Source organism: Bemisia tabaci, chromosome 6 (assembly GCF_918797505.1).
Source record: "Bemisia tabaci chromosome 6, PGI_BMITA_v3".
Taxonomy (NCBI): Eukaryota; Metazoa; Arthropoda; class Insecta; order Hemiptera; family Aleyrodidae; genus Bemisia; species Bemisia tabaci.
This window is the reverse complement of record NC_092798.1, coordinates 36,586,981-36,607,709: the sequence shown is the minus strand read 5'-3', so window position 1 is coordinate 36,607,709 and position 20,729 is coordinate 36,586,981. Positions and strand designations below refer to the sequence as shown.

General features: G+C 40.4%; 2 protein-coding genes across 2 annotated transcripts in view; one reads left to right on the top strand and one right to left on the bottom strand.

The window, feature by feature from the left end:
- Positions 1–20,729, bottom strand: part of Actbeta (inhibin subunit beta) — a 151,985-nt gene that overhangs the window by 8,991 nt on the left and 122,265 nt on the right. Inside the window, exon 3 of the mRNA XM_019059934.2 lies at positions 3,673–3,905. Within this exon, the coding sequence (XP_018915479.2) occupies positions 3,673–3,905 (233 nt within the window). The remainder of the gene's footprint in view (positions 1–3,672; positions 3,906–20,729) is intronic.
- LOC140224905 (uncharacterized) overlaps positions 1–20,729 on the top strand; it is a 213,125-nt gene that overhangs the window by 130,000 nt on the left and 62,396 nt on the right. The window lies entirely within an intron of this gene.

Below are 20,729 nucleotides of genomic sequence, written 5' to 3'. Positions count from 1 at the left end.
TAACAGAACTTAATTATCTTTCAGGAAATTCCCACCTTGTTATACCTGAACCGGATAAACCTCTATATTTGCCTCAGCTGAAGGCTCTTAGATTTTTCCTGTGTACAATAAGTATCTTGATTTATTTTGCGAGGAAAGATCTGTACTTTTAAAGGATGCCTGTCATTAATACGTTCAATTTCGTAAAATACTGTGCAACACCTCTGTTGTGAAATAGTTGCTTCAGGCGCCGCCACACGGCGGGCGGGCGGCCAGCGCGGAACGCGCATTGGCGCCTACAAACCTAAGTGGATACTTCAAGCATTACACAATGCGTGCAGCATCCACTTAGGTTTGTAGGCGCCAGTGAGCCTCTCGCGCTGGCAGCACGCCGCGGCCGCTCCGCTCTGTTGGGCTTTAATATTTATACTCACATAGTCAGCGTTTTTTAACTCATGATTTTGAAATTTTTGCACACTCTGCATTGATTATTCTCATTTTCATTAATGGGAAAAAAATATGTATCAATTTATCAGAATAGAATAATAATAAAATGTGTGTTTTTTAAATATTGGTGGTTCCGTGTCAAATTTAATGATTTCCAAAGCACTTTAATTTTTTCTTTTACATCATTTCTTCATTTTCATTTCTTTTTTGTGCTTGTATTGTGCTGCAGTGAGGTGTACGCGCATCCAAATGCGCAAAATTTGACGTATTTGACTCTAAAAGATCGATGTACAAATGGGTTAAAACTAAAGATTGGGTGCTTCTTGGTTTTTTTCCTCTTTTATTCAGTTTTGCAGTTGCTGTCGGCACAACTGCGGCTCATTGAGATTAATGTCGCTTGGAAAAGGCTTTACAAATATTTGTCACGTTTTAAAAATATAAATGTTTTCAAAGTAAAGTAATAATTCCGTAAAGAGAAAATTAAAAAAAAAGAAAAAAAAGTACCTATACATAGATAACGTATATTGTACATCGAATATTTTAAGTATAGAAATAAAAGCAAATATTCACCAATGACAATTTAAAAAGATGATTCAAAGGGAGAAAGTTATAACATTTCATTTAGAAAATGAGCAACCATAACAACACCTCCTTCTCTCTCAATTTCTCATTTTCAGATTGTCAATATAATTTTACATACCGCCTAAACTAACGCTTGGACCAAGCCACCGTTGCTTATTTTACGTGTGGGCGTCAACTACTGGACAAAAAAGGAGCGCGGACAAAAAATCGTTGACAAAATGTCCTGAAACCGATGTGGAAATCCTCCATGAATCATTCAAGATCAGTCAGATATTGTGCTGATTCTTTGTTACTATAGGTGTCTAGGCCAAGTTTGCGAAATTCCTACCGATAACAGTGAGACTTTGGAATTTTTTTAGATAACATACATCGAATGTGCCACAGAGTGAAGTTCAAGAAGTATTAAAATTCCCGTATTGACGATTAGTAGCTACTGAAAGTGATTCTTACCCATGGTATAATTTCCAGCTGTGGAGATAAGTGGTATCTCTGGATAAGAAAGAACGTAAATGAGATTTTACACTAGGTGTAGAAAAGACGGACTAAATTATCTGATATTATCAGACGTATCATTATGATCTCAAGTTAATATCAATGTGAAACTAGATTGTTCGTTTTTCTGTTTCTGTTGTCATCTTGTTTCAGGCAACATACTATCAACTAAGAGCAAAAAACATACTGCAGGAACTAAACCAAGCCTATCTATATTCTCTGCTGTCCCATCCGTCCTATGTTCTCCTGTCCATCTTGTGTTGTCCTATGTATATCCTACATCCTATGCATGAAATCTTGTATGAAACCCTGACTGAATGCTCATCGCCTATCGATGATGAAAAGAAACGCAAAAGAAGAAAATAATGAACAAAAACAGGAGGAGGAATTCAAGTTTAACTTCCTATATCTTTAAACCACCTAGAATAACGAGCAGAACAGAGAGTACTTTAACATTCACAATCACACTGCACTCACACTGCAACAATTTTATTTGGCCAGGAATGATTACTCAAGAAGAATAAAAAATCATCACCTGTGATTGCTTACCCAAATCAAATGATCAGAGTATAATTTAATCGAATGTTGCACCCTTTTTAGCGACTCTTTCTGTACACCAGAGCATAAACATTTGAAGTCTAATGTGAAAATTAATCATCATCTTCAAACAAACTCTTGGTGAACTTGAGACAAACTGACAGAGCTTATCCGAAAAGAACAGATTAACATCGGAAAACTTCAGAGAAGGCGACAACAATCATTCTGTCAATGCTTATCCGAATATAACATATCATAATTCAACCGATAAAAATCCATGAAAAGATATCCATAAAAATCTAATTCCATGCAGTGATCGATTTGATCTCCGTGGGCTAAAAATTCCACATGGAAATTCCTGACTCCCAATCGTTTGAAGTAATTGAATAAATCTCAAAAAAAAAAAATTATTCATTGTTTATTTTAGGATAAAATCGGCGACACAAAATGTTCCTAAAATCCGTTTTCAACACATCAAATCGCACTTTTAGCTTGAACAGTGAAAATCAAACTTTAAGTTTTTTTCACTGCACCATCATAGACTGTTCTTAAACAGCCCTTAAGAATCCAAATAGATTACGCTCTCAGTGGCTTTGATTTGAATGAACGGTGAAAAGCAAACTTTAAGTGTTTTCCACCGCGTTTTTTAAGGTATCTAAACAAGTACGGATGAATAATTTTCAAAATTATTCTGACTTATAAAAGTCATTTCGATTCTGGGTGCCTAGTCATGCAATTCAACAACTTCAATCTTCATGCTTACATTCTGAAAGGCCGTATTCATAGTCGTTCCTGAAACAGCTCCTTTCCTTAGAAGACTCAATACGGTATACATTAAAGTTAAAGAAGGTTTAAGGAAACCTTGTACAAACCATACCTTAAAGAGGACAATTCTGGCAAATTTCGAGCAAGATTCAAAATTATTGGTTTGGAAATGGGTCCTTAAGAGGGATTATAATGATTTGTATTTCCAAAAAGTACAAAATACACGAGAAAAAATTCTATGACTTATGACAAACTTTATGAAAGGAGCAAACCTATACCTTAAAATTTATATTACTCGCACTGCATCTTATTTTTAATTTTATTTTTAAGTATGGTGGCAAATCATTGCAGTTTCCCATGAGGATCCATTTCCAGAATTAAACTGCTGAATTTCTGGTTGAGAGGCGCCCGAAAGGTTCGCAAAAATTTTCCATTTTATGATGCTATGTTCAAACTAGGCTTCTTTTAACTTCTCTCCCAAAATCGTGCTGTGAACCATAATATGGAACCCCCAAGGATAAAAACCGTTTAAAGGACGACTATAAATGTGACTCTTGAGCTAGACTACTCAAATAAGCGTTTCTCTCATTAAGATGGAATTTTCCCAAACATTTTTTTCTTTACTCCCTCTAGAATCTTATTAAGAGAATAAAAGAGCAAACAAGATGAATGATGGAATTTTCCCATACATTTTTTTCTTTACTCCCTCTAGAATCTTACTAAGAGAAAGAGTGAGCAAACAAGATGAATGATGGAATTTTCCCATACATTTTTTTCTTTACTCTCTCAAGAATATTACTAAGAGAAAGAGTAAGCAAACAAGATGAATGAATGCAATAGATAGAAAAATAGATGAATGTTGAAACGTACCTTTCCACTAACGAACGTGGTGTTGCTCGGCGAGTCGTCGTTCGAACTCCTAAATACTCTAAAAACCCACATAGTTAAATTTCTATCTGGGACTAATCTCCTAAAATTCCTAGGTAACGATTCTCTAAAGTCCACACGGACCCATAGAGTGGCACTTTTCACCCTCAGCTCGGACCCGTCCACGTCCTGGGGTCGAGGGAATTCTAACAGTCTTTGGCCATTCAGTAATGAGCCTGCGAACAAAGAACAGAATGGAAAATTCCGAATCAGTGATTTTTTTTTTTAATTCAGTAACATACATGTTAAATATGATACAATAAGATGATCAGACCCGTAAGGTCTTTTTACACTTTGTTTTAGAAATTTACAAACAATTGGATAGGCACTTTTTAGAAATTATGGATATTGAAGAGTAATTAAATCAAGAGAATGTACAGAAAGTGCATAAGTATGAATATTAGTAGTATACAAAACAGGAATCAGTGAAATGACAACAATGACGAATAGAATGACAATTACAAGTGCAATGACAGTGCTTAAGTACAATGCCCATCAAGTTAACTCGTAGAAATCAACGTAACACGTATTCTGTCGTGATGAAGAAAAACGTCGTATGAACATTCGAATGTTGCCAAATCTCTCCTCTGAAAAGTTGTATTTTTAAAGTAAGTCATGCGTATGTTTCTTTGAAATTGTCCGACACTTCAGATCAAATTACGAACAAAATTCTATAAAAAATCGGAAGAAAAATATTCACAAATTTTCCCGATAATTCGTGATTTTTTAAGGAGATTTGGCAACGCCTATATGCTCATACAGCGTTCTTCCTTAGCACAACAGTATTCAATGTAATAATATAGCTGAATGTGGTAACTATTAGAATATCATAAGTGAAGATTCGTAGAAATAGCAAAAAAAAACTACACATCTACGTGGCTAAAGTTCGGGATTAGCTTCAACCAATCTGGCTCCCAATCAATAATATGCCGTTATTTTCGCATATAATCTCTCCATAACTCAACCATACAGGATCCTTCCGAAGCCTTTTTTGCCACAAAATCGTTAATGAAATCTTAACCCTCAGCGCTGGGTGTGGGCTGCCCTTTTCTCTTCACGGTCCAAGCTCACCTACAAGGGTAATTTAATCGGATTTGAACCCCTTCCCCTCCCCCTCAACGATTCAGACGGAATTATTGCTGAAATTTCGAGCGCACCCTGAGACTTTGACAGCACAAAGTATAGAATTACCCCATTGTTTTCGTCTTCGAGGGCTTTCGTCCAATACCTGACCGTACCCACTAGTGTCCCGACTGTGAAAGTCAGGGTTCGAGGGCGGAAGATGGGCTAAAAAGAGAATGCTCTAATCCCTCGACGGGAAAGGATTAAATCACTTTTTCGTCTTTTCTGCCAGACTGATCGGATTGCAGATAGAATTGAATGGCGGTTTGGATTTCCTTAGATTTTTCGGCAAAATGTTTAATTGTATTGAAAATACTGAAAGTTCAAATTATTTCACTATGTAATAACGAAAGAAGGAAACGAAATCACAGTAACCTCTCCATTTGATGAAGAAGGTACACAGAAATAAATCGATTATATTTTAATACGTCACGCTTGTAAAGCTCCAATGTGTAGATAATCTTATATGAATTTTATGTGGTATCATCCTTGGAGGATCTTCATACTTTCCGTGTACACTTCATAAAAGTTCAGATCTAGCCTACAATTTTAGATAATTTTTGACATATACTCATAAAAGATGACCATATTGTCCCTTTATTGATTTCCATACTTGGGAACTATACATAGACAAAACTGAGAAAGTGGGGGAAGTTCCATGCCCCCTTAAATTCAATATGGCCACTTGGACCACAACTTGATCCCTTCCGTGCCCCACCCCGCAAAAATTCTGAATTCCGCCCTTGGACTTCGCATTTTCGTCGAAAAAAGCGGGTCTCGTTACAATATCTAAAGATTTGGGGACACAGTACCCCCTCCCATCTTCCCCCCTCCCCTAAACGATCCCAGAACAGAACTTTTGCGAGCAAGGCGTCATCGAGAAAAGGCAATCCAGACATGATAGGGAGGAAGGAGCGACTAATATCGTCAAGTCTCTGTCGTAGAGACGTAACTCCAGTCCCACGTGGGCTCTAAAAGGTATGGAATCATACGGTCAACAGAGCTCATCAGGAAGTTCAGATACGCTTTTACGCCGGATAAACGGCGATATTATGCTTCCTTTGCTTCGATGGCCGGGGCAGAGATTAAGTATTCGAGGAAGATGAGGGTAACAAATTGAATTAACATAATAGGCACCGAGAGAAGTGGGGGGAAGGGGGCGTTCGAATGTGTAATCTAGTCGTCTCTTGCCTTTTCACCGCTATTCGGCTTGTTACTTTTGACTCCTTTTCTTCACGCTAGCGATGCGAGACTCTTCGCGGAAATTGAAATGTTGGGCGAGCTCTACTCGATAACATAGCATTCTTACTATTGAATGTAATCATATTTATTTCCAAATTAAATATTAGATCGAGTCATCTTTGGCTCTTGGCGATATTTTTTTTCTTTAGACAATGATTGGGATTAAGTTACTGGCCCTGGAATGACTTTTGTCGTTTCTGTGCTTGATTTTACGAGTTATGTAGGATTGCCTGAGAGAAGGCAACTGTTCTAGGCGCCTTGTGAAAGGCGTTCGAGAGATAACTATTCGGGCATCCGTGTGGGCGTAGGTTGCATCGCGCAGAGATTAAGGCGCTTCTATGCCGCAGACAAAATCTCGCACCAGCGAGCGACGCTATAATTACTCGGGTTTTCTTTATAATTCGTAGGTGATCGTATAAATGGCAACTGCCTCGTTTAAAATATTCGGGCCAAATTGTTCATCTGAATCATTCCTAAAACTTTTTTTTCTCACGAGAACTCCACATGAGAAACATAGTGCACCAGAACTGTGACAGGCTGCTGTTGATGGCGTCCAAAAGGGGTGAATAAATAAACGACTTTTCTTTTAGAACTTTTATAACCTGGTCTAATATTGTATATGTTTTTAGGATCGATTAGACCCAAATTTCATTTCAGTTAACACCGCAATAGGACAAACATTGAATCTAATTTTTTTGCGCACCATTAAAAAAATCAGTTGGAAGATCAATTCCTTCCAATCTGTATAGGTATGTTGCCACGCTCAAAGACTTTCGTGGTTGGTTTTCTGGATGGGAAAACCAGGTTACAAAGTAGTGCGGAATAATTAATAATTCAAGCTATCACATTTTAACCATGATGAAAATATCCAGTTGTTATGAGCAGAACAAAATTGTCAAAATACATAAAATGAAAAAAGATTATGCTGTAAAAGGGAGACAATTTTAGATGTCAATGAGACTCCAGATTTTTTTTACCTCTTCCACTGATGACAAAGCTCTCAAGTACCGAGCATCAATAAATCTAAAAGATTCGTCGAAACTGTAAAAGCAAAAAATTGCAATAAAAACATCTGACCAGAAGAATCCTGCTTTGTGCCCATCTCTTGGCCAGCTCTGTCCCAGGTAATTTTAAAAAGTCCAGAACATGGGCTTAAATTTGAAAATCACAAATAAAAACAATCTTGATATTGAATATCGAGATAATTCTCCTTGTGAGAATTTTATGTCTCAGAGAGGGGAAAAATTTAGTCACAAAACTACTTGGGAATTTTTGTTCCAAACGGAATCTCATGAAGTGATTGAAAACTAAATTTACACCTGACCAAACGTAGGTCGGAAGAGAAAAGACCTAGAGAATCAGACCTATTAAAAATGCAAGATGACGAATGTACTGCGCTTTGGAAAGGGAAGAGATAAAAAAACAGCTACTTATCATCCAAATGAAACTTTCTATACCTTAGAGTATTTCACCTCAAAGTACTGTGCGCCTCGGCCAGAATTTTCAACAGTTTCTTCATTGCATCAGAAAGAATGCTAAAAAGAAGTAGGTCACGGGGTGGTGACAGAAATAGCAATTAATTTTCAGACTTTGACTTTCAGCGGTTAGAATTTTAGAAAAAGAGAAAACTGCGCGATCTTTTCAAAAAACACGAAAACGATGAAGACACTACGCTGTGTAAGAGGGGATAGGAATGCACTTAAACAGAGTCTTTATGATTAGTCGTTATTATTACAATAGAAAAAATTTATATTCATTGATTATCATCCAAATCGAACTTCCTACCCAAGATGATACAGTAAGCCTGGACTCAAATTTTGAGAATTTACTTTTTCGCAAAGAAGGGAATGCCAAAAAAGTGGGTCACAGAGTAGCGACAGACGTAACAACTAGGTTTCACACTTTGACCGGCAACGGTTGGGGGAGGGGGCGGGGTCAAGAGAAAGACAGGCGACCCCGTCAAAAAACACAAAAATGATGAACAGATTACGCTGTGCAAGGAGAGGGAGATAAAAGCGGTTAATAAGAGCCCACATAATGAACGCGCCCCGATGTCGGTCCTTTCGGACCGGGGGATGCCGGGGGACAGGGAAGGGGGAGGAGGGAGGGGGGCAAGGAAGACGAAATAAAAAGGACATTGATGGTGCAACACTCCGGCCTGATGGTGTGGTTGGGGTGCTCATCAACCACGCTCGGAGCCGGGGAAGAACCAACTAAGTGTCTCCGGGGGGTTCCGGGGGGTGCGCGGTTTTTGGGCGGCGGGGCCCGGAGGCGGGGGTGGGGGAGCGGCGGGCAGGGCGGGGGCGGGGCGGGGGAGCCGCTCTGGAGCCGGGAGCATCGATCGAGTCGCGCGTTGCATGGCCGGCGGCGCGGCGTGGACGTAGTAGCGCCGTGTCATTTCCAGCCACGCCGGCGAGCGGGCCAGGACCCCGGCCCCGGCCGGCCCGGCGTGACGCTCCCTTTTCGGGGAAATCCCGGCTCAGGAATCCCGCTCTTCCGAAGTTCCGATGGGACGCCGGCTTCAGGATCGAGAAGAGCACGGAAAATATTTGAACGCTGGGCCGGCCACACTTATTTTCTCCTTTTCTCTTTCAATTTTTATTAAGATGTCGTATTGTCGTAGGTAGAGTCCCTTTATACACAGTAAAAAATAGATGGTGCTGACGACAGAAGGTTCACAGGGCTCCTACAGTTTTTTTTGTTACACTTACAGAATTTTTCTGTTGTGAGAACAGAACTTCGGTCGTGGGAACAGAGTACTCTGTCCTCATAATAGAAGCTTCTGGTACTGTTATAAAAGAAGTGCAGGAGTCCTGTGAACGGAACTATTTTTTTCAGTGTAATGAGAGTTAAGACAATGTGAATCCATCTCTGATTGGTTCCCGAATTTTAGGCCTCCACAGAGTCACAAACGGGAATAAAGATTAAATTTTCAGCAATTGCAAAGATTATAATACGGAATGGACCGGCGAATCTCGGGTTCGGCAAGGAACAAACGGAATGAGAGAAGGAACGGAGAAAGGAATTGGAGAATGTGCCGATCAAAGATTACGAAAAACTTTCAATTTGTGTAAACTTTATTCCCGTTTGTGACTCCATGAGCGGGTGTTGTCTTAGCTCTCAGTATAAAGGGATAAAGGGACCTTAGTCGTATGCAGATAGTAAAATCAGGCATTTTGTCAAATGTCTTGGCAAATATTCAAATATCCAGATTTGGATGAAAACTTCAGATTTTTCCTCAATTATAACTGAAAAATCCATTGCTCCTGGAAGGAATATTCTGTGCGTAAATTTGCATCATACAATAGTATTTTGAACGATCTTTAGCTCCTGAACGAACGTTTATCTTGAAATTTTCAGCAAATCTTAAAATGCAGAATTTTTAAAATTTTAACATTAAAATATATGAAAAGCATTTGTAGAAGAAGAAAGAAGAGGAGTTCATAGATTCAATAAGTTATGTTTTCCAAAATATTGAAAATGTGTGAGTTTTTCGCCATAAATTTACAAAATTTCGTAATCCGTCAAAATGTATCTGCCTGGAAATTTGATGAAATTCCTGATTTGACTGATTGCCTGCGATATACCTATATATGTTGAGAAAATTTGGAGCAAAGTGACGCCCAGAAGATCGAGTCAATGGGGAAACTCGGACAAAATTTGGAAACTTCAAAAGCTCATAACTCCGTTCATACAAAACTTTGAGGTTTTTCAAGTGTTTCCTTTGGCTTCCTCGTAAAATTTTCTTTTAGAAGCATCCCTTTAAAGTTTAAATGCGACGATATAAACATCAAAATTTGCAGTTTTAGTCAAAAATGTTATGTCCGACCTCTCTGATTGACTCGATCTACTGTGCGGCGTGCTACCAGCGCCAGACGCGCACTGGCGCCTACAAACCTAAGGGGATACTTCACGCATTGCGCAAAGCTTGAAGTATCACAGTTAGGTTTGTAGGCGCTAATGCGCGTTGCCTTCTGACCGGCCGGCCGCCGCCCCGCAGCGGCGTTCACGTGATTAAAATTGCATAACTGAATAAAATAAGGCGCACCCTTCTAGGTTGGAGCAATTTCTTACTAGGAGTACCCCTCGAAATTAAAAATATGACGAATTAAATACCTATCGAAATTTGCAGTTTTAGTCAAAAATTTTATGTCTGACCTCTCTAATTGCCTCAATCTACTGTTCGCCGCAAACCGAGATACGCATTTTTGCAGTTTCGCCATCGAAATGGAATGTGAGTTAGTTTGCTTGGGTGTTTTAGGTCTCAAAATCTTGATAGATCAAGCATTTTAATGGAACATATTTTTACTTTTATGAGAAAGTTCTGTAATTTTATAGGTGGTACAATTTTGAAAGGGACTTTCTCGAATGGTGTAAATCGAAATGAAACAAGGGGGAAAGATATGAGGTGAAGCTCAAGTTTACCCTTTCCAAAAGCAACCATGATAGTGAGTGAAAAATATTAGTGTATTTTCCGAAGGAAATACACTATTGCATTCTCCCATGATGTCGGACCCAGACCCGAGACCTTGTGAAGAGCATCGATCACGGGTCGTAGATCACGAAAATATATGCCATTCAAATTCATGTGTATATATATATGTATGTATATATGTATGTATGTATGTATGTATGTATGTATGTATTTCCGCCTTTTGAAGATTTTTCGATTTTTGAGTGGTTATATCTTTCTTACGTTGAAAGATATTTTGACCAATTTCTTTGCATTTTGTAGAGACTCATTAGGACTACTATTCTGCGAAAAAAAATTGAAATTTGAGGCAATAGATTTTGAGGGGTGGGGCTCGAAAGTGGGGGGAGGTGAAATCTTGTCCACTCGATAACTCGAGCGAAAATGAATATTTTGAGCTGAAATTTTTATAGGTGGTAGTTCTCCCCTAGGACTGGTTTGGTATTGAATTTGAGCTAAATCGGCCGAGCCGTTTAAGAATGGCGAGCTTTGAAAGTTTTAGGCGAGGGGTGCGCGGCATGAGGGGAGCCGACCGGAGCAGGGCCGCACAGTGGGTCGGGGGAGAAAGTTTTTGGACAAGCTGATCGTCGCACAGTGGGTCAGGGGAGAGAAGTTTTTGGACAAACTTTTCGTCGCACAGTGGGTCAGGGGAAGGAAGATTCTGGACAAATTGTTCGTCGCACAGTGGGTCAGGTTAAATGATCTGTTCTTGAACAAAATCTCACCATTTAACCGTCACAACCTTTCGCAGCGCGTTCGCTGGCAACGTACTGTGCTGCTCTTATGCCTCAAGAAATTAATTCATTCCCTTACAGATTGATCCCTCCCCCCCCCTTCGGAAAATACACTCTTCCCGCGGTGGACGCGCGGGTCGCTTAAGAAGACAGAACAACTGGAATGGACACTCAAACTAAAAAGCGCGCGCGAAGCGCGCGGTCTACAATACGCGCGCGAAGCGCGCGTCCTGGGGGGGCTTGGGGGAGCGAAGCCCCCCCAAAAAACCGGCGCGGAGCGAAGCGGAGCGCCGGTTTTTTCAGAATTATATTTACGTCTAATTAGAGTCGTAAAAGGGTTATCTACAATGTCAAAAATTGCTCAAATCGCAAGACCATAACTGGAAACCGTTTTGGAGGCAAGGTTTATCTATCTAATTTTTGAAGTTCAGGAGTATCGAGTGTACACACAGATGCTCCACTGGAGATCCTGTCATATACTCATGACAAAACAAGAAAAAAATCGTGCTTCATCCCAAGCAAGAAATTTCAAGAATTTGTCCCAAGGCAAGTTTAACAAAATTGACACTATATCCACGCCTAGAAATGATCACCCAATTGTGGATTTTCAGTAGACTGGTGACATCCCAATCTAATATCATTAGTTGGATTACATTTTGCAATGAGGAACCACTATTTCTGGCCCATTTTAGAAACAACATACAAACCATTAGTTTCCCTATGCAGATATGTGCTTGTTTGGGAGAGCCAGAAATAGTGTTTCCTTATTGCAAAATCTAATCCAGATATTGTTTGCATGATTTTTCAACAAAACTTCGTGGGTGTATGGGCTAAAAAGAGCAAATGAAATTTCATCATAAACTTTTCGGTAATCCAGGATTGCGCGTAAGGCATAAAAAAAAAAAAAAAAAAAAAAAAAAAAAAAAAAAAAAAACCAAACAAGACGACGGTTCCAACGTTAAGACGTTGGAGAGCGTGCACCATAGCACCTAGTCAATATGTAAAAGTGGTTTTGCGCGGACGGAAGAGAGTGCTGAAAGACGCGAACTAGACGTGGAGCGTAACCTAGGAAACATACACATATACAAGAAATGTCTTGTCATAGAGTAAAATATAGGGGTCATTAGTGAAGGAGTACTTTGTACCCAAAGATTTTTTTAGAACTCCGACGACAAAAAATTTGAGTGATCCTTGAAACGGTCATGAAGTAAAAGTACGTTGCAGAGTTTTAAGACGTAAGAATATTAATTTCTCAAAGACAAGCCTACTAGCATTACATAAAGTGGACAAAATAGGAGAAAATAGGTAGAAATGGTAACTGAAAAAAATTGAGGAAATAGGTATTGTTTCCCGCCACGAAAAATGGCGCCGATACCCATGGATCAGTGTGGGCCTTTACCAATGGATACTTTAGTAACATAGACGATGGAAAATGACGGGAAAGAGCGTCCACTACTAACGTGATGAACGCTCAATATGAGTATTGCGCGATAAAGGCGCAAGGATTGCGCTAATAGAAACCTTAACATCTGCTACAGGAATGCGCGAATTTAAATGAAGTTAATTTAAGATAGAAGTTCGGCAAAACAGGAAACAGTTTGAAAATAAACGTATTTTTATGTTAACGCTAGTTTAGGTTAGTTTGTTGACAATTCATCGATGTCTTGCCTTCTTTCATATGATAAATGAAGTGAAGATATTGAATAATAGTCGTGGGTATAAAGAACTATCCTAACTTTTCTCGGAAAAAATATTTAATCGGGAGAAACGAGGCAACGTTGGAATGCTCATATGACGTCGAAACACACCGTGGGCCTTTAAAGCTCTATTATTCGTGGCCGCGATTATTCTAAAACGCGAGATCGAATAATCGCGCCAAACACAGTGCGGCTGGCGTTAAGCGTATATTAGCGCCTGCAAGACTTCGGGAATACTTGACGCATAGCGCCAAACAGTGCGCCGGAGTGCGGTCGGCGTACGGCCCATGTTAGCGCCTACAAGACCTCATGAATACTGCTCGCATTGCGCCAAAAACGCAGTGCAGTCGGTCAGTTGGCGTGCAACGCATATTAGCGCCCACAAAACTGTGTGAATGCCTTGGGACTGTGTGTCATCAATCTTGACTTTCTGTTCCAGTTTTTACTACAATTAAAGGGAAATATGTATCCACATTCGACGATTCAGGAACTTGGATATAATTTTTTTTTTTATCGTTACATTAAAAGGAAAAAGAACGAACGAAAATCTCCCGTCGAAATTTTCGATACTTTTACTTGAGATCATTAGGATAAACAGCGGAAAATTTTCAGAAAAACCGTATGTAGTTTTTTATAAACATTTATTAAATATAAAACATAAAATTGGTGCATAGCGTTGCAATCAGAGATAAGTATACACTTTCTTTCGGGTGCACCCGTTGGGTTTTGAATCCATTCATCCCTTAAAAAACATGAACATGATTATTCTACGATTTTTTACATGTAGCTTTTTTAGTGGTTGGGGGCCGCGTAGCGGCCACAGGCACAGGCCCCTAGATCACTTTTTAAATTTATATGAAAGCTCTCTGGGCCACTCGTGCTGCGAGGGCTATCCATCGAAGAGAAGCATGCCCGTAAAAGAGGAGGGAATGAACAGTCTTCCGCGATGTAGTTATCTACCACAAACTACAAAGGTTGCCGGATTAACGCTTCCTCGTTGAATATTGAATATTTGCGAAAAATATGCGAGTTCTCTGTACCAGAAAAATTCACGCAACCCTCAGCATTTGCAAAAAGGTAAAATACGGGGCATTCGCGGAGTACGAGGGGCGTTCAATAAGTAAGTATCCACCCTCTCTAAAATCCATAAGAATGGACCAATTTCAAAAAACTTGGACTCAAAATTCTCCTTAGGATATTTTGAGTTCAACAAAACAAACTGCAACAAAATCGGACGATGTGCGGCCGAACGCGAGCCGTTTGAACGCGCCGAGATGCTGGACGCTCCCGCCGAATCTGCGAGGATTTGAAGTCCGCTACAGGAGAAGAGCTTCTCTGCCAAAGCCTCAGTCGTTCATCACTGACGAAAAATCAAAGAAATTTTTGTAGAATAAGGGGCTTACCTCACTTCTCCGCATAACCAGCTCGATCCAAGCAAGTCTGATACTGAGACTAAGACTAAGAGAACAGCTTTTGGATGCCTCGTGCGTGGAAGTCTTTCAGCTGACCGCGGATGGAAGAGTGGACGGCTTGTTTGACCTCTTCCACTGATTCAAAATTAACTCCTCCAAGTTCAGATTTCAGGAACGGGAATAAATGGTGGTCTGGTTTGCCATTTATTATCGTATCTGAAATCTGAACTCGGAGGAGTTAATTTTGAATCAGTGGAAGAGGTCAAACAAGCCGTCCACTCTTCCATCCGCGGTCAGCTGAAAGACTTCCACGCACGAGGCATCCAAAAGCTGTTCTCTTAGTCTTAGTCTCAGTATCAGACTTGCTTGGATCGAGCTGGTTATGCGGAGAAGTGAGGTAAGCCCCTTATTCTACAAAAATTTCTTTGATTTTTCGTCAGTGATGAACGACTGAGGCTTTGGCAGAGAAGCTCTTCTCCTGTAGCGGACTTCAAATCCTCGCAGATTCGGCGGGAGCGTCCAGCACCTCGGCGCGTTCAAACGGCTCGCGTTCGGCCGCACATCGTCCGATTTTGTTGCGGTTTGTTTTGTTGAACTCAAAATATCCTAAGGAGAATTTCCTGAGTCCAAGTTTTTTTAAAATGGGTCCACTCTAATGGATTTTAGAGAGGGAGGATACTTACTTATTGAACGCCCCTCGTATTACCGCAGCCAATTGCGGAATCCGCCGTCATAATGGTTCGTGGCCACCATCAAGGTATCCGACCGCAACCACTCGAGGCGAACAATTTATCATCTTCTTGTAAAGGCGCAAGTGTGCCCCTTTTTCTACCTACAAAAACGTGCGTGAGCATCTGTCGATCGATGGTAATTTTTGAATGTTTATCCAAATTCGTATCATCGCACCTCAATCAACATATCGCAAAGCACGTCACGCCACTGGATGTTGGAATTTTAGAGCAAGAGAGTGTTTTCTCTCGTTCTAAGTTTTATTGATGTGTTTCGAGTTTCGCAAATACCAATTAACACTTTCTACTAATCTCAATTTTTATAGTTACGCTAAGTTGAAACGGCAGTTGAAAACGAGTGCAGCAGGAGTTGGCATTCAAGCTCCTCTTCGAAGGGTGCCATTCAAAACACAGCTGTCAGATTGCAAAAAAGTCTAAATTTTTTAACGAAAATTCACTTAAAACCAAAATTTACATAAGAAACCGGCAGCCTAATACTAGGAATCATTGATAGGTTGCTCGGGAAACGACCGATGTGTGTTTTTTAATTGCTACCACTTGATGAGTTGACACTCTCCATCACAATAAAATAGGCCAGGGGATTCGTTTTCTGGAGCGGAAGCTGTGTAACCCAACTTCCCGGGAAGGGCGTGACAGTAGGGCAGGGAGCAGACATCTCAAGGTCGATAGGTATGTGGGCCAGGACTTTTTAAAGGCAAGGCCCGCTTGCCCATCGCCCGATCGTAAAACGAGCGACCAAGGCAAAGAAGCGAGCTAAACTTAAAATCCACGTTTATTAGCGCATCACTTGGGAATTTATTGGAAATTGAAATGCGTGTGCCGCTGTGCCGTGCTCGTTTGCTCAGAGCCCTTGAGTCCGAGAGGGTGGAGCAGCGTTGTCATTTTCGAGGGCGAATTTGCATATTTTCTACCATCCCCCACGAGAGAGTCGGCAAGTCCTCCGCAACGCTGTGACGAGGTGACCTCAATTCGAAGGCCGTTTTTTTTGCGACAAGCCCTTTTTTCGCGATTAAATTTCCGCCTGCGGACAGGCGCTCTCATTTCGTCCTCCGGGGTTTTATTACAGAGTGTACTTTGTTTCGAACCGACCGAGTTTCGGACCCATCGATGCTTCCTTGTATTAGACTGCCGGTTTTTTATGTAGATTTTGCTTTTTTACTGAAACTTCGTTGAACAGTTTAGACTATTTTGCAATCTGACAACGGTGTTTTGAATGGTACCCCTCGAAGAGGAGGTCGTATGCAAACTCCTGCTGCACTCGTTTTCAACTGCCGTTTCAACTTAGCAGAGCTATAAAAATTGAAATAAGTATCGATTGGAAGCATTTCGAAATTTAACAATTGTAACATGTTTTTTTTTTTTTTCTTGCGAAACTCGAAGAAAATTAAGAAAGCTTTGAACGAGGGAAAACACTTCTTGCTTTAAAATTCCTACATCCCGTTTCCTAACTACATATCGGTAGTTTCCGAAGGAGCCTATTTTCTAGGGGGGTCACCAGGTGTTTTACTCCGTGATTAGGACAGGTTTGGAGGAACCCTTTATGATTTACCTTTACAAAGAACACAATTTTTCACAAACCTCATGTGAAATCCAGTTGTATACGCCAAGAACCAGACCAATAATACATTCTAGGATGAGATAAGATGAAAGGCTTTAGATGGTTTACCCCTCCAAGACGTGCAAAATATACAGAGAGCAAATAATTGTGAATTTTTCAAATTTATCACAAGTCCGTACCAATTTTGAAGTTCTCAAAAGCGTAGACTTTTTGATCTGTATTTTGTATCATCTTGTCCCTCGCAACGATGATCTATTTACAAGTGTTTATTGTTAAATTCTACTAAAAACTCGTAAAAAGTATCTTTTTTACGATAGTATGCTAAGGCCTCTCATAACTATAGCATATACTGCATGTATAAAGTTTTCTCGAAGAAAACAAGCTCCTTAAAAAATAAAACGGACGAATAAAAACTCGAGAGAATAACAACTAAATTTTAACCATAAATCTAGGAAGGTGCTTGACCGGCAACTATACGCACATTCATGCAACTGCAGGTTGCAACGAGCAAAACTGAAGGCACTTTAACCTCTTGACGCAAGCTCAAATGACAGGATTTGCTACTTTATTGCTATCGATGATCCGTAGGTATATTTGAGCTTGACAGAGAATAAATTAAAAAATTGGTAAAAAAGGGAGGTAACAAAATTGTCTTAAATTCTGTATCAGTTTTAGGATTAAAAATGACTTTGGTTCATCTCTCATAAGACAAAACTTGGACCAATAATTTTATACAACACGGAAAAAAAGCAGGATGTTTTTGGATGATATGGACATTTCCAATGAATTGTGGTAGTACTCCAATTAATTATGGTAGCACCCCAATTAATTATGGTAGTACCCCAATAAATTAGATAAATAACCCAAATGCTGCGGTACTACCACAATTAATTAGAAATGTCCATATCATCCAACACATTAGGGTAGTACCACAATTTTAGAGGATAACCCCTGACACTATTTTCCGGAAAGGAAATTTGGTAACATTCGAATGCTCATGCGGCGTTTTTCCTCAGCACAGCAGTATTGTATCCGTCAGTGGCGTGGCGTGCTTTGCGATATATCGATTGATCTGCCATTTAAACCTATGAAAAAGGATCGACGAACTGGGTGTACAACATACAACACTTTAATAATCGATTTTTTACCACAACTTCAAATGGGTAAATATCGCTGATCGATTACTCGCGCCTCACCACTCTGCCGTGCTAAGGAAAAACGCGTATGAGCCTTCATACATTGCCAAGTTTCCTCCGATAAAAACCGAAATTATTGGGAAAATTGCGTATATTATTTTCCGAAATATTCAGAGAATTTTGAGCGCAATTTAATCTAAAATATCTGAAAATTTCTGGGAAAAATATGCATAAATGTTGTCAAAAATAAATGTTTTATCAAGGGAAATTTGGCGACTCTCGAATGTTCATACGGCGTTCTTGCGTGCACCTCGTGCGTGGGACCCGAAGTTTAGGTCATATGGATCTCTAAAGTTTTCGGATTGAGCATCTGAACTCCTTAGGTCTAGCTGTCGAGGTTCGGATCACACATGTAAAACTTCAGTTCTTGCATCTGAAGTGCTTCAGATGTGAGAACCGAAGTCTCTCGGATGTGAGAACCGAAGTTTTTCGGATGTGAGAACCGAAGTACTTCAGATATAAGAACTGAAGTTTCAGATGTGTGATCCAAATCGCAGCAGCTGGACCTAAAGTGTTCAGATGCTCAATCCGAAAACTTCAGAGATCCATATGACCTTAACCTCGGGTCCCACGCACGAAGTTTTTTTCTCCGTGTAGCACGGCAGCACCGGTATCCGTATTTTCCGGCTGTGTTTCCGTGCGCGCTATTATCCTCGTCATTTCGGCAACGCTGAGAACGCTGGAGCTCCGCGATTTATCCGGGACTCGAGAAATCGATAAGCGTAAAAAAGAAATTGGCGGAAACGGCCAAAAAAGCGAGAGGGCGGGAGAGTCGGCGACAATTCAGGGTACCAGCGGGGGCGTTGACAGGGGGGCGGGGGCGGAAGGGGTGGAGGTGGTGAAGGGCGGAGGCAGACGGAATTGGGAACGCGGTCAAGGGTAAATATGTGAGCACGGGGGTTGACACGAGGACGGTGGCAATCAAAAAGAGCCCGCTAATTAATTCAACAAATTCGTCGGCTAAATAAAAAGTCGTCGGCTCTCGTCGAGCTTGAGAAGAATTCCCCCCCCCCCCCCCACCTTGGTCCGAATACCCTACACCCTCCCTGCGTTGTTTCCGATTGTGCTTGCATTTTTTTCAAGGGTGACGCGTGAACGATAGTCCATTCGCCCCTATGGGCCAATTTAAAATTTATGAAAATGTATTAAATTTATACACTTTATTATTTTTAAATTATAAACTTATTATTTATAAAATTTACGAAGAAAGCTATGGACAAAAAAAAGTTTAGAGAGATTTGAGCGATCCTATTGGTGAAGGTGGATTGTCGCGATGAACGAAGGAGGTAGACTAACTAAAGGTAACCCTAGAAAGGCTCGACACAGCCCCGCTAAGGAAAAACGACGTATGTACCTTTAGGCGTTTCAAAATCTCTTTAAATAAATTACGAATTTTTTAAATTATATGCGAATTTTTTACTCCAAATTTTCGGGAAATTTTGTACGCAATCTACTCTAAATTATCTGAAAATTTCAGGGTAGAATATGCATAACTTTCCTATAAAATACCTCTTTTATCCGGGAAAATTTGACAACTCTCGAATGTTCATACGGCGTTTTTCTTAGCACGGCAGTACAGTTAGTCCATCATTTTCCCATTAGTCTGTATTAACTACCCGTTTTAATCTGCAGGATCGCCCCATTTCCTCTTTGTATCTTCGTCAATCGCTTTGTCTATTCATTTCAATAATTTGCCCCCAGGGGCCGTTAAAGTATCACATCAACCACTTGGGGGAGAGGGGTCAGGCCAAGTCTCATGTAAACCTTCAACTTAAAAAAAAATAATAAAAAAGGAAAAATCTATTAAAGACAATTTTTACCAGCAATTTTGCAAATTTCGTGCGTCAATTCAATTGGAAAACATTGGAGGTGGTCGGTCTTAAGCTAGATTTAAATACACTCAAAAGATGATGAGAATTTGGCTTACACGTGGCGAATATTGAACAAGGGGGTCAAATTTTCGGTCAATACAGCTTAGTAATATTTAAGCGCCCCCTGATTTTCCCCAATTTATTTTGTTATTCATCGTCTTATTTGAAACAAAGTTTCACGAAAACGCATCAAGTGGCATGCATTTCGGAACGAACGACTTGAGGGGAAATTTGAATTCAACCGGGTCCAAACCTTGCAATTTGTTAAACTGTTGATCGAAATAATTTGACAAGATGTTGATCAACCTCTAATTATCAATCCCCAGCACGCTTTTCAATTTTGCAGTGCCTCGGTGATTGTTTTTTCATTCCTCTGCATCGCAATGTGAAAAAAAGGTATTTTTCTGTCATATACAAGTTTGGCCAGTAGCGAAAGAATCCTTCGAAATTTCGAGGATAAAAAAAATGGTCAAAAATGATCTTACCACAAATTAATTGGTGTGTTTGGCCTGATTTGACTACTTGCCTACTACATAAATACGTTCATTTAGTTAGTATTGACGTTATTCTGTCGTGTATATGTAAGCTGAGCTTTGAACGGCCCGCTTCAAGGCTTGCGTTTGCGTTTTGTCTTATCGACTGGCGAGTGACTCGGTATTCGGCATGGAAGCTAATCCAATCCGTTGAAACACCCGCACGAGAAAAAATGCAGCGTTTCAACCCCCTTCCTATTCGAATCTCCCCACCAGAGTTGCCAAACCTCGAATTTTCCGTGCGAGTCAATGGCCGATTCGGGATTTCGAGCCAGCCGTTCGACAACAGCCCTCCGCGCTCGTCCCTGCAGGACTGCCCTAACGTCGCACAAACTACCCGTCCGTTTCATCCCCTTCGCCTCTCGCCCGCCCGGATCCGTTTTCACGTCATTCTGCTATCAATTTTATGAATACT